At 39.1% G+C, this 14,197-nt stretch overlaps 1 protein-coding gene across 1 annotated transcript in view; it reads left to right on the forward strand.

Moving 5' to 3' along the window:
- Positions 1-14,197, forward strand: part of LOC121855485 (CLIP-associating protein 2-like) — a gene marked incomplete at its 3' end in the record, with an annotated part of 102,058 nt that overhangs the window by 17,490 nt on the left and 70,371 nt on the right. The window contains exon 3 of the mRNA XM_042350460.1: positions 9,262-9,293. Coding sequence (XP_042206394.1) covers positions 9,262-9,293 — 32 coding nt within the window. The remainder of the gene's footprint in view (positions 1-9,261; positions 9,294-14,197) is intronic.

Below are 14,197 nucleotides of genomic sequence, written 5' to 3' on the forward strand. Positions count from 1 at the left end.
TGGTTGTACAAGAACCCGGCAATTGTCTCGGATGCTGGTAAGATTGGTGTACAACCAGCCGGCAAAACTTGGCGGCCACTCACACGCTGCAGCACCACCACTCAACAAAAACATCATATGTCTAAACTAACATTGTTGTACACAGTATAAGGCCGCCTCTAGCATTGTTGTACACAGTATAAGGCCGCCTCTAGCATTGTTGTACACAGTATAAGGCCGCCTCTAGCATTGTTGTACACAGTATAAGGCCGCCTCTAGCACTGTTGTACACAGTATAAGGCCGCCTCTAGCACTGTTGTACACAGTATAAGGCCGCCTCTAGCACTGTTGTACACAGTATAAGGCCGCCTCTAGCACTGTTGTACACAGTATAAGGCCGCCTCTAGCATTGTTGTACACAGTATAAGGGCGCCTCTAGCACTGTTGTACACAGTATAAGGCCGCCTCTAGCACTGTTGTACACAGTATAAGGCCGCCTCTAGCATTGTTGTACACAGTATAAGGCCGCCTCTAGCACTGTTGTACACAGTATAAGGGCGCCTCTAGCACTGTTGTACACAGTATAAGGCCGCCTCTAGCACTGTTGTACACAGTATAAGGGCGCCTCTAGCACTGTTGTACACAGTATAAGGCCGCCTCTAGCACTGTTGTACACAGTATAAGGCCGCCTCTAGCACTGTTGTACACAGTATAAGGCCGCCTCTAGCATTGTTGTACACAGTATAAGGCCGCCTCTAGCACTGTTGTACACAGTATAAGGCCGCCTCTAGCACTGTTGTACACAGTATAAGGCCGCCTCTGCTCCCCAGGTACATGTTCAACGCTGTTTTGTATTTCTTTGAGACTTTCAATCTAAAACGCGAGGAGTTAAAATACTTTTGGCGAGTATATCTCATTCTTACCTTTAATTATATTTTTTGTATAAGTTTTGTCATTAGTACTGTATAGTATATTTTACAAGTTAATTGGTAATTTCCGTTCATTATTGTACAATGAAGCTGAAGTTGTAGTATAGGAGTTGTCAATATTACATTAAAATAATGAATTGATCATTTAACGTCCTTAGATTACCATTTTTTTCGTCCAAAAGAGTCGGTGACGATTTATCGTTCATCTTCAGGTTATGAAAAGCACGATTTTAATTGAATTGAATTGAATTGAATTGGAACAGTTTATTTAGCCCGAAAAACACAGATACAGAGGGGATAATAACAACAATATTAACATGGCTGAGCCAGTTGAGAACCTGAGCTCTCTTTGAGGCACCTGATATATATTATACATTTATCTCAAGGAAGTATTATGTAACATTTAGTATCATCTGGAATAGTACAATAGCATGGTGGTAATAAGAACATCTTATAATGTTACCACGGTTATCACTTTGATATTTATTTATTTTATTTATTTATTATTTTTGTGTGGAATTGAAAAACATAAGTATAATGGGGGAGCAGTACAACATGGGTTGTTCAGTAATAAGGTTGAACAAGAGGTCAGAGCTGTCAGGATTATGTCTAGTTGGCAAATATGTTTATTGCAATGGTAATTACGTATTTATATACATGATAATTTCCGATAAAACGGTTTTGATGGTACAATAAAAGCAGGTACTGTAAATGTAGTAGGTGTTACAAGAAATATTAATACTTCGACAATAGATATTTTTTTAGAGATGATTTAAAGGAAGGGAGCGTAGTCTTTGCTCGGATGGGTGGGGGTAAGTCGTTCCACACCTTCACACCATGATATTTTATGGAGGTCTGGGACTGAGAGGAGCGCATGGGGGGTGATCTTAGTAGCTCTGGGTGCCTTAAGTTGTATCACTGATTATTCCGGAACTGGAAATAATTATTGTCAAGCAAGTGATTGATAGATTAGTAAACAAAGAGGGCACAGCAGTAGGTGTTTATATCTTCGAATTTTAAAATTTTCAATATAGCAAATTTTTCGTTTGTTATCTGTTTTTTTTTTCAAGTAGGTCATTGTCCGTACAACTCCCTTTTGTGAAGTTACCAGAGATTGTGTTTTTGAAGAGCCAGAGGCCCCCCCCCCCCCATAGTGTGTGACAGTGTATCAGGTGTTGGTAAACAAGATCATGATAGATTTCTTTAATTGCTGTGAAAGTGAGCGACTGTCGAGTGTGATATATGATACCGCACTGTTTATTGACTTTACTGTGAATGGCTTGTATGTGGTTTCTCCAGTTAAGTTTCTCATCAATAAAGGTGACGCGCTGGGGTAATGGTGAGGACGTCATGTGAATGGCTGCTCCCGAAAGTTGACAACTACAGTATAACTTGTAGCCTGGAGTGGCCGGGCACCTCAAGGCTAGGAAATAGCCCAAACAGAGGATACAATCCCCATTCTCAGCCCAGATGGTGATCATTTATGTATTTGTCGGGCTGTGTCGAGATTTGATGTCGGAGAAACTAAATTGTTTACTCGGGAGACAAAGAACAGTAACAGGTCTATTTTGTTCTTGATATTTATACATTGTTTTGTTTATGTTCCGAGTGTCCACCATAAGTTTCTGTTCTGGGTATGAAATATGTTGATTCGGATGGTGTGTGGTTGGCTGGAGCAGTTTCACTCATTACTCGCCCACACTGACCGAGTCATTATTTAAGTATTAAATTTGTTTATTACATTGTGTATTTATTGTATTATGGTTAATTGTATTGTTTTATTGCATTAGTTTTGTATATTGGTTAGATAAGTGGAATTAATGTCAGTAGGGTAATTTATATAAAGTTTACGTTTTGGCCAATCAGGATATGTTACGGTAGTATTTGGCGGTAGAGAGGTGACGTCGGTGACCGGCTAGCGGCTGGTAGTCGGTACACAGTCTAGGCACAGCTTGTCTTAAGGAGTATACCCTCTCTCTGGTGATCTGGGAGTTGGCATTTGACTATTGAGATTTGTTTTGCTTGATATTGATTTTGTGTGATCTTGTTGAACCTTCAGTCCTTACTCAGCCACCTCCAAACATCTTATCTTATTTTTATAGTTATTTATTTTATTTTATGTACAGTACATACAGTATGTGGTGGTGGGAAAGTCAACAAATGGTTATATTTTTATTGACTTGTTTAGGTTTTGACCTGTTAACTTGACTTTTGTTGGTATAACTTGGGATTAATAACAATAATAAATACTGATATATTTGAAAGACTGAAGTGATTTGTGTTCATGTAACGATCTACCCTAGGGTCGTACCATTTATCATTTACTCGAAATTTTAAGGAGGGCTTACATCAGGCCTCACCTTTGTTTCGTAGTTACAAAGATCATTAGTATTGTCAGCTCCTGGAATTAAGTAGTAAACCGTTGACGTGATGATATTTATCTTTGGGTATAATTATCTCACGAACATGTTGCTCTTGGAATAACTTAAAGAGGTTTGTATTGAAACCAGAATTAGTCTCATGATCAATGTAGTGGGGCAAGAGGTGGTGTGGCGTGGTGGGAGCCGTGTAAAACGTGAGGGTAATTGGGGTCTAGTTGGTCATCTTTGTTGTGGTGCTGCGCTGGTAAATGAGGCAGCAGGTCCAGCCCGCCAGGATTCCTGCGGTGGAGTGCTGGACACGTGAGGCCGTCAGTGTATTATGGCACTGAAATTTCACAGCTCTCACCTTGAGATGACCGCCAGGAAGGAAGGTGTTCCAGATTGTAATGGTTACTGTCTTACCTGACAAAAACATTTAGGTGAATACTTAATGTAGGTCGAGAGAGCTTTGTGCCGCTACCATCGTTTTGGTTGACGTTATGACATCCATAGTACAGTACTGGTATGCCCTTATGGATTAATTGCAAAATAAAAATAATTCATTTTCTGGAGCATCAGGATGTATGTGTTGTTGTTTAGTGTAGGTGTGGCAGTGGTATAAGTTGTTTTAAATAGTAAACTTGTTTGGTAATAAGAAGAAAGTCTGAACAAAATCAAGCCGCCACCAGTGAATGTTAGTGGCCGCGAGGTGCTTCTCTAGTGCTTCTTTCCTGTCCCCTGTCTTGTTGGATATTTGTCCATATCCTTTCATTCTATAACCTTTACTTATGTGTGGTTGTAGTGGTACACGGCGTGTGTTAAGGGTGACGAAGTGTGTGCGTGTTGAGACTGGAGCATTATCTGTTGGGTACCTTGTGCTTCTCGAGGTTGCATCTTGTTGCATCATATGACGTTCATAATTATCAAGTTGAGCTATACCACCGCATGCACTTTCAGAATATGATAAATACTTTAAGAGTAACAGAAATTATACTTGTTATGTTTGACAAACAAAGTAGAGTTAGAAATTCAGTTACATTTCATAAAATTTATTAAGTGAATTACTAGTGAGTTAGTGTTCACAAAATCTACGATCCTATAAACCTGTATAAGTAACGACCGCAACCAGGGTGTGTCCTTGACCTTCAGCACGCGAAACTTGTTTACATGTTTATTTTTTGTTAATATACTCAGTATCTACTGATGCTAAATATTGCTTAACAAATAATGAGTGTAATAATGGTGGGGATAGTGATGCAGAGGTAACCTGTAGTATAATCAAGGTGACGGCGTGACATACTACGTAGGCGAGCAGAAACTTTGGACAACATTCTGGTGTTCCCTGACTCAGGCAGTCAGGGTCACTCACTGGGCAGAGAAGAGTATTTTGAAGCGAGGTTTTGTTACCAGTCAACGTGTAATTCAGTCGTTAAAGGCGTATCTTAGTCTTGTATGTGGTATTCAGACCCTAAATGCCGTATCTCAGGCGTTTGTGTGTATAAGATTTCATTTTAAACTGTTTTACAAGATCAATTTGTTATGGTATAACTTACTGTCTTGGGAGTGGCTAAAACACTCGCTGGTGGATGTTGGTTACATTACTAATAAGTAGATTTATATTAACACTGAAAGCTAAGCCGGCTGTAATTTATCAGGTGATAAAGATTGTATGTCAGGATCTGATATTGGAGTAAAACGCACAATGAAAGTTATGGTTGAGAGATGATACGTGGAACATATATTTATTTTTGTTTATTTCCCCAAGGGGGCTAGTTTATTGGGCACCCCCTTACATCCTGTGACATGAGTATATAGGTTAGGGTTGCCATACGTCCGTATTTTTCCGGACATGTCCTCTATTTAGGTCTCGAAATCTTCATCCGGAAGGAATTTTTAAAATTCTTCAAAAGTCCGGAATTTCAGCTTCCATCATTTTCGCCACGGAAAAAAAAAACATGAAACTGTAATGACGAGAGAGAAAGAGAGGGAAGGTGGAAACCGTAGAGATATCTTTCAGTTTTCGTCAGCTGATAAGTCACTTGTACGCCTGTACTGTGTTGTCAACTTAGCTGTCAAATATTTGATTGATAAGGAGGTAGAAGTTGATGAAGTGTTTTGACCAAGTTAGTAACCTGAAGCAGTTTGTGCAAAATTACAAGTGATGAAGAATTTCGTAATCTGCCAACACATAAAAAGTGGACCAGATACTTTGAAAAATCAAAGGACATTGAATGCCACTCAGAATTGCTAAGAATTGCACAATTCTTTGCTATATCATCTCAGTGCAAATGTAGAAAGAGTTTTTTCACTGATGCAAAGTCAATGGACAAAGGAAAGGAACAAATTGAGTGTTGAAACAATGAAAGGCATTCTGACTGTACAGTACAACTTCCGAGAAACACCTTGCAGTGACTTCTATACCTTTCTAAAGAGCAATCATCCAATACTGAAAAAGATCCGATCTACAGAAAAGTATGCATGGGCACATAAAGTCACACACACAGTGGGGGAAGAAGACTGCAGCTAAGGGAATGAAGATGTTCAGCCTTAAGCAAATGTATTTTTTTTTTTTTTAGATTTCTATACCATGTATGTTGTATATTAGCCTGTGTGCCGGGTGGGGGGGGGATGTCTTCGGGAGCGTCCTCTTTTTTGAATGTTCAGATATGGCAACCCTAATATAGGTGGTGTGGCAGCCTTGACCTGTGGTCCATGCCACGCTCACGTCATCACCTGGATCAACTCCCTCATGTGAATACACGTCGTCACCGCGGCACCAGTGATGAAGCACACAACTGTCTGTGGCCGAGGTTGTTCTTGGAGGATCTCTGGAGTTTTCACACTGTAGAGAAGATATCGAATTATTTTTAACTAGTTGGTCATCGACTTAAACAACCCGCCCCGCGAGTCTTTCTCCTCAAGCTTTTTGTAAATTTGTAGAGATGTCGTAGTTATCATATATCCATCCAACATAGGTTGGAAGGATATATGAGCAATAGGGGTTGGGTGTAAATGGGACTTCCCAGTATGGGTCAATAGGCCCGCTGCAGTTTCCTCCATTCATATGTTCTTATGTTCTTATGAATTTGTGGTCTGTCTGTCTGCTTAGCCACCAACACCAGCCTCGGTCTCTTGGAAGTAGATATCGCTCACGTGAAATATTTAGGCAATTTACGAGTTGTTTTGTTTTTGCTAATGGTCAGCGGCAAGTCAGTGATAAATCAATCAGAATGACGGAATGAAAGAGTTTCCCTAATTAACGTGAAAGAAAAAAGGTGACAACAAGAGTCGACTCTTTTTCAGTAATGAAAACGTTAGCAAGATTCCTAAACAGCAAACCAGTAGCAAATTCCTGTGTTCATATCACAGTACCTACATTGTTAGGCGAGATGGTTATGCTGGATGAGTCTGCCATATGTTTTCGAAACACCGTATCAGTGAATATCGAGTGGCGGAGCAGGATGTTGTTAGTTCACAACGGAGACCACAACCTTCCTATGGCTACACATTCCTGACATGCCCTCACTACTAACGGGGAGTTTTTGGTAGAGTTATTTTAGACGGGCCCACTTGTCCATCACCTTGCACGGGTGTATTTGGGGCGCTGAACACCTACAGGTACACCCTAGCATTGTTGTGTAGCAACTGGCTGGAGGAAGTAGTAAACCATGACCGGGGACAAATACAGCGATTGTGCTCGTGGTACAGAGAGAGGTCATTCCCAAGGGATCCCGTACTTTAAATCCAACATCACATTAGTGCAAGGTTGTTTGATTTAAATAATTTATGTAAATCATGATTTAAATCATTTATGTAAATCATGATTTAAATCATTTATTTAAATCGTGATTTAAATCAAAAGATTTCTTAAAAAAAACATTGATTTAAATCATAATTTGATTTTTACACGTAAAGGGAAGGAAGAAATCTAAACAAAACTGCTTGCATAGCCTATGTACTGCTAGTCAGACAGAAACAAAATATGCCTTTATTACAGAAGCTTATTTAATTCAACACAAGGAACTTCCACTTTTGCAATGTTCACTATTCAGTGTTCTTACAAAAAAAGATACAATATACAGTATACTTGTAACCGAAACAACAAACACAAATTTCAGATGAGTATCATCACATTTCTTATCTTTGTCTACATGTTCCCATGTATTGTACAGTACCTATGCTTCAAACAAGTAGGTGTTGTAGGTAGATATTAAAGGCGCTGATAACTTGTTTCTAATTTGCATATGGAAAAATTAAGCAAAACCAACGGAATCGCAATATTTTGGATACAACATTACATTTAATATGTATAAAAATCAATTTCTAGTGTCTCTTAGGCTTTGTTACAATACACAACAATTCCTAACCTAACCTAACTATGAGCAATGTGTGCATTCAGAGGCTTAAAAAAAAAACAAGTTTTGCTGCTTTTTCTGTTCAACACCTGAAGATGAGGTTACTGCTGAAGGGAGTTGTTGAACTGATGAGGGTATGTTACTGCCTAAAACACTTGCCTGAGAATTCCACCATTCAATAGCTGATACAGTCTTGGTCACAGCGCCAGTAAACTTAAATGCCTGGAAACGAGGTGATTTTGCCCGAAACTTCATGATGGTGGGGATAACTGAGAGGTATTTCTCATTGGCATATTCCATTGCAATATTCACTTCTTCACTGAGTGCCTTTCCCTGAAGAGAAGGATGGACCATGTTGGCTTGAAGGTGAGCCTTGGTGATGACATGGTTATACCTTTTTATCACTGTTTTTGCCACTTCCTGGGTGTTTCCTAAGCGTGTGTTTAATCCTTTCCAAATATCAACTGCTTCAGCAATTGTGCAATTGTCACTCTGTACCTTATCTAGTCTCGGCTATTGGCTCCAGTCGAGCCAGTAGTTCCTCTGCAGACCGCGTCAACACAAGGTTGGACACCTTGTTTCTTACTCAGAGATCAATCTTTTCCCTGTCGACTTCACAGATTTTCATTACAATTGGCAGTCTGACATGGTGTTCCATCAAGTGTCCTGGGGCATGACAAGATGCTGACCACCTTCCTTGCTGAGGCATAGTCTTGCTGAGGCATAGTCTTGCTGAGGCATAGTGATTGTTGCTAAAATGTTTTACCACATAAACCACATGATCTTTTTCATTATCAATTTCCAAGTCATGAGCCAAAAGATTCAGAATGTGTGCCAAACATCCATAGGTCAGCAGGTGCAGTTCACTTGATTCTTCTCACTGTTTTCGCATCTTGGTGACAGTGGCTGCATTATCTGTCACGACACTACCAACATGACAGCTAAAATCGTCTTCAGACTTCTGGATTGAAGACTTTGTAAGGTCTTCAAGATATATAATCAGCAGTATGGGGTTGGCCAGATGTGTCCATTGTGTCAACTAAATATATGTGACCACTTTATGTTGTCAGAGTAACACATATACAGTAATAGGCTCATTGTGGATGTTAGACCATCCATCTAATGCAAAACTTAGCCCTGGTTGTAGTTGCGGTGCAAATTCATTTACAGTATATAATTTCTTCATTATTTATGCAAATATATGAACATTGGCAAACTTGTCATGTTCTTAAATAACAATGAAAAGTTTATCCTGACAGTGACACAGCCGAAAACAGATGCATCAATTACATTCCCCATTCCATAGAGCCTTACTTCACCAAGTATTGCCAGGTAAAATTACGAGTATGAGAGCCAGTGTGGGGTCGATGGAACTTTGGCTGACTGTACATGTATAAGTTATGAAGTACACAACTAACCAGAAATATGTAATCTTGCGAATAATGAAAATTGTAGCAGGACAGTTGGGACAGTAATTTTCGGAGGAGGAGGGCTCAGTCAGGGGCCATACACAAACATCCCAAGACTCTACACTATACAGTACTTGTACAGTAGAGTACAGGTATTGTATTGTAGAATTATCATGTTTATTCTTGGAACTTCTTCATCTAAGTAACCATTTCTTCTCTTTTTTTTCAGGCAAAGGAGAGGATGATGTGGACAGATCAAGTGTGAGTATTGTGGTGTTTTCCATTCTTGACACTAAATAAGGTTCATAATTATTAGCTATACGGGGTCAACTCCTGTGGTAATTTGTTTGTAGGATAAAAGATATAATAACTCAATAGTTGTAATCTTGTAGGTTTTACTAGTGTCAGATTGTAGAGTGAATACTTAGTATTTAGGGTAATGGGCGTAGTTATCTATAATGAAACATTAAACAGTCCTTCAATTCTTTTAACGATATTTAGGTAGGAACACGTTAAGGTACAGCTAGAGATAAACATTTGTTCTTTTTTTTCACCTATGTGTTGTTGGTGTGATTAATTGTTGGTGTCTGTGATCCATTGTTTATTTTGTTGGTGTCATTATCATAATCATCATTATCATCAGCATAAACATCATTATCATCATCATCATTTATATACCTTGTGGACACCCATACCTGACCACAGTACCAGGAGACGCTGTATGATCATTAAGTCGGTTGATCTTAAATTTTCCTTCCTCGTGAGTAATTGAGGTAAGTTTAAGCTAGTAATATATATATATATATATATATATATATATATATATATATATATATATATATATATATATATATATATATATATATATATATATATATATATATATATATATATATATATATATATATATGATCGTTGTCGGCTGATATATAGAAGGGCAGTTTAGACATGTCATCGCCTCAAAGTAGATGCTAATGTGCTTCATGTGTCATTATATAATTGTGCACGTTTAAGTAAGTTTGCCTGTAAAGTGCAGTTGGTTGTTGAGAAAGAAACCATGAATCAATTTTTACAGCAGGTTGGTGTGAAGTTAGTTGTGTGGTGGTGTAAATATATTTGAGACGCCATTGTTTTGTTGTTATAGAGCAGGAAGTGTGCACATAGGAGTGTTAGTGTTCCTGACTTGTGGTGGTAAATAATAAGAAAGCGTCAAGTGTGATAGTAAAGTAGGGTTCCTTGGGAGTGTTTGTGGTTGTTCCTCGCCTTTCCTTAATGCTTTAGTAGTACCTTTAGAGCGATTAAGGGACAGGAAGTGACGAATCTGATGGGGATTGGGAAGGAGTTGTGGATAATTAGAAATTGTAGAAGCATTGTATGGTCATCAGAAAGCACTGTCCAGTGGGGTGGAGATTTATATAAATATCGCGTAGGTTTAGCATGCCGATGGGACTGATAGAAGAGATAAAAATGCCTAGTTATCCTGAATATATAATTTTGTGGTTAAACATCGTCTTGAATTACGGCGGAGTGTGGGCGTGGGTGTAATGTGACGGGAGGTACGAGTTTGGGTGCGTGTCATGTGGAAGAACAAAAGTGAGGGACTGTAATGTAGACGGCACTGTGAGCTGTTTTGGCTGTGGTGAGACGTAAACGTTCTAGTTTAGGTGAGACGTTGGTGGACATGATGCACACAAACATGTTCAATGATCCATCATCGCCTGGGAGAACTATGGTGATTAGAGCCATGCTGGAGGCTTCTTTATTCTCGCTTCAGTAAATGAACAAGATCAAGCTAGCATCTACAGTTTTTTCAACACATGTTTCACGCGTTATAAGAGAGCCTTTATGGCTCTCAAGGAACGGGAGAAACTAGAGGGAACAAGGTGTCAATTATGTATAGAAATTAGAATTAAATAAACTTTGTTTGCATTAAAGGGATAAACATTGCCATCCAATGGACGAGTGATTTCTTTGCAAGAACATGAATATGATGTTCTTGGAAGGAGTGTGTGACTTGACTGTGTTAAGGTATTATCTCATACTTCGACAGAGTCCCCCACGAAAGACTAATTCGAAAGGTAGAAGCTCATGGCATCAAAGGTGACATCCTTAAATGGATTAGGGCGTGGTTACAGGACAGGAAACAGCGAGTGAGCATTAACGGCACTAAGTCTCATTGGAGCAACGTCACAAGTGGAGTTCCCCAAGGCTCAGTACTTGGACCATTATTATTTATTATATACATAAACGACATAGATATCGGCATAGACAGCAACATAAGTAAATTTGCTGATGACACTAAAATAGGACGTGTTATCAAATCTGACGAGGACCCGGCAAAACTACAGGAAGATCTAAACAAATTTTTCGAATGGTCTGAAAAATGGCAGATGAAATTCAACGTCGACAAATGTAAAGTACTCAGTATAGGAGATGTAAACAGGGAAACCAGATACCAGATGAACAAGATGCCATAGAGAAATCCGACTGCGAGAGAGATTTAGGAGTAATGATAAGTAGGAACCTTAAGCCAAGTAAACAGTGTGTTTTTGCTCGTAACAAGGCTAATAAAGTACTTGGGTTCATACAAAGGAGTGTTAGTTACAAGACTAGCGAGGTCATCCTAAAACTGTATCTTGCTCTTGTGAGACCACACCTGGATTACGCAGTTCAGTTCTGGTCACCGTATTACAGAATGGATATAGAATCCTTGGAATGAATTTAGAGGAGAATGACAAGACTAATCCCGGGCATTAGGAACCTTGAGTATAGAGACAGGTTGAAGCATCTTTATTTGCACTCCTTTGAGAGACGTAGAGTGAGGGGCGATATGATAGAGGTGTATAAGTGGAAGGCAGGGCTAAACAAAGGGGACATTACAAAGGTACTCAAACTATCCAACCAGGAGCAAACTCGTAACAATGGTTTTAAATTAGACAAATTTAGATTTAGGCGTGAAATAGGTAAACACTGGTTTGGAAACAGAGTAGTGGATGAATGGAACAAGTTACCAAATATCATCATTAACTCGAATACGCTGAATAGCTTCAAACATAGGTTGGATGCTTATATGAGCAATAGGGGTTGGGTGTAAACGGGACTGCCCAGTATGGGTCAATAGGCCCGCTGCAGTTTCCTCCATTCTTATGTTCTGTGTTTTCAGTGTCATCGCCAAGGATGGCAGTTGCTGATGGTTTCATATATACGCTTCCCTTCTATTTCCCACTGCTCATAAACATTATATACGCTCTCCTTCACCAACCAGAAGAAAAGCGAGCATATTAACTTTATTTCTGGAAATAACGAGTTGTGGGACTGGTGGTGGTGTTGTGGGTCAACAGCAGGCGGTGGAGGGTGAGGACTGAGAGTGTGCAGAATTATGATGGGGTCTTGTTGATGGGCGAGGCTTGTCCTATTCCTAAACAAGGTAGCATAGGGTGCGCCTCACAATTTAAAACCAACATTATCCAGATTTTTAGCACTGCTTGACCTAAAGATACGGGATTATTGAAAGCAAACCCTTTTTCATAAGCTCAAAGGGGAAAGCGTGTAGATATTGAAAGATTCCTTGTTTAAAAGTTAAATTTTCAATGTTTTTTACTTAGATTAAAACGAATTACTTGAATACGCTTATTATATCCTCGCTCTCACTATAATATTTAGGATTGCTAATATACCTTGTTACTATAACTGTTGGACAATAAATTATGGATGTTTGGTCTCAACTATGTAGGTGCAGGGTGTGAGTGGGTGGGACCCTGAGGAGTGTACAGAGACGCTCGCCACCCGGGGTCCTTCCACACCCAAGATTTATGGCTGGTTATTATTTGTATGTGCATCATTCACCAAGTTTAATATGTCCCTGGTGTGCACACTGTCCGGCCGGCCCCTGAATATACTCCTAGAATTTATCTGTATATTTGAGCTTATGTTGACAATTTAAAAAGGTGCACTAGTGTAACGTGGAGCCTTCGAAATGGGAGAAGAGGTGTGTGGCGTCAGGAAGGTGAGGGATGGTGGTGGTGTGTAAGGAAAGATTCTGACACTACGCTCACGTTCTCCAAGTAAATACTTCTTTCATTTGCCTGGTTTACATTTACTCAGAGGTCAGAGTTTGCCTTTAAATTTTAACCTGTAATGACTAAATGCATACAATCAACTCTGGTATTTTTATATTACAGGTTTATTATGACAGAATTACACGAAATGGTAGAATTACACGAAATGGTAGAATTACACGAAATGGTATTACAGGGATCTACATCTCCTGGTTTCTTTAGCTGATGGTGATGTAAGACACCATGTATTGGTGTGTGTAGGAGGCTGGCATTGTTCTCTAGTCTTTAGTTTTTGTTATAAATACTCCCCTTGGGTGTAGGAAGTTTATTATTGTCGTTTGATCCTGAAGTAAAAATCTTCTTACCTAATGGGACATCAAATAGCTGAATCAACTTAAACGCACTAATACTGTATATATATATATATATATATATATATATATATATATATATATATATATATATATATATATATATATATATATATTATATATATATATATTATATATTATAATTTGTGTCATATTAGACGGACGATTTCGCTGCTATACTTCACATGCTTAGAAAAGACTTATTTACTTATAAAAGAGATGGGAGGAGGCGAGGGGTAACCTGTGCTAGCTAGTGCTCATCAGCACCGGGAATGTGTCCCATCTCTCCTGATGAAATTACCTGCCACCCTATGTTCTCTGGGTTAATCAGGACGGTAGGGTGTGTGTGATATAGATGATGGTGCAGTGTACCCCGGCATGTGCAGTTACCAGGATGAGCAGGGCAGGTGTGGTGTTGTATCGTTAGGGAGAGAGGCGAAGCAGTTGTTTTGATCTTAATACTAATTTGTCTCTTAGTTGATACTGGAGCTGCTTCTGACTCCTTTCTCACCGAATAGCTTAAGGCTTCTTTTCTCTATTGTAAGTTTAAGGAAATTCTATTAAATATGGATAGATTGATGGTATGCATAATGTATATGAAATAGAACATAGGGCTAATGACTTTGTAGGAATAGGTTAATGGATACATTGACTTCGGGCAGGAAGGAAGACCCAGGCTCACTCACCACTAGGAGATGTATAGGAAAAGTTTAGGGAACACAGGAGAGGCAGGCTG

This window comes from Homarus americanus, unplaced genomic scaffold, assembly GCF_018991925.1.
Source record: "Homarus americanus isolate GMGI-L3 unplaced genomic scaffold, GMGI_Hamer_2.0 scaffold48406, whole genome shotgun sequence".
Taxonomy (NCBI): domain Eukaryota; kingdom Metazoa; phylum Arthropoda; class Malacostraca; order Decapoda; family Nephropidae; genus Homarus; species Homarus americanus.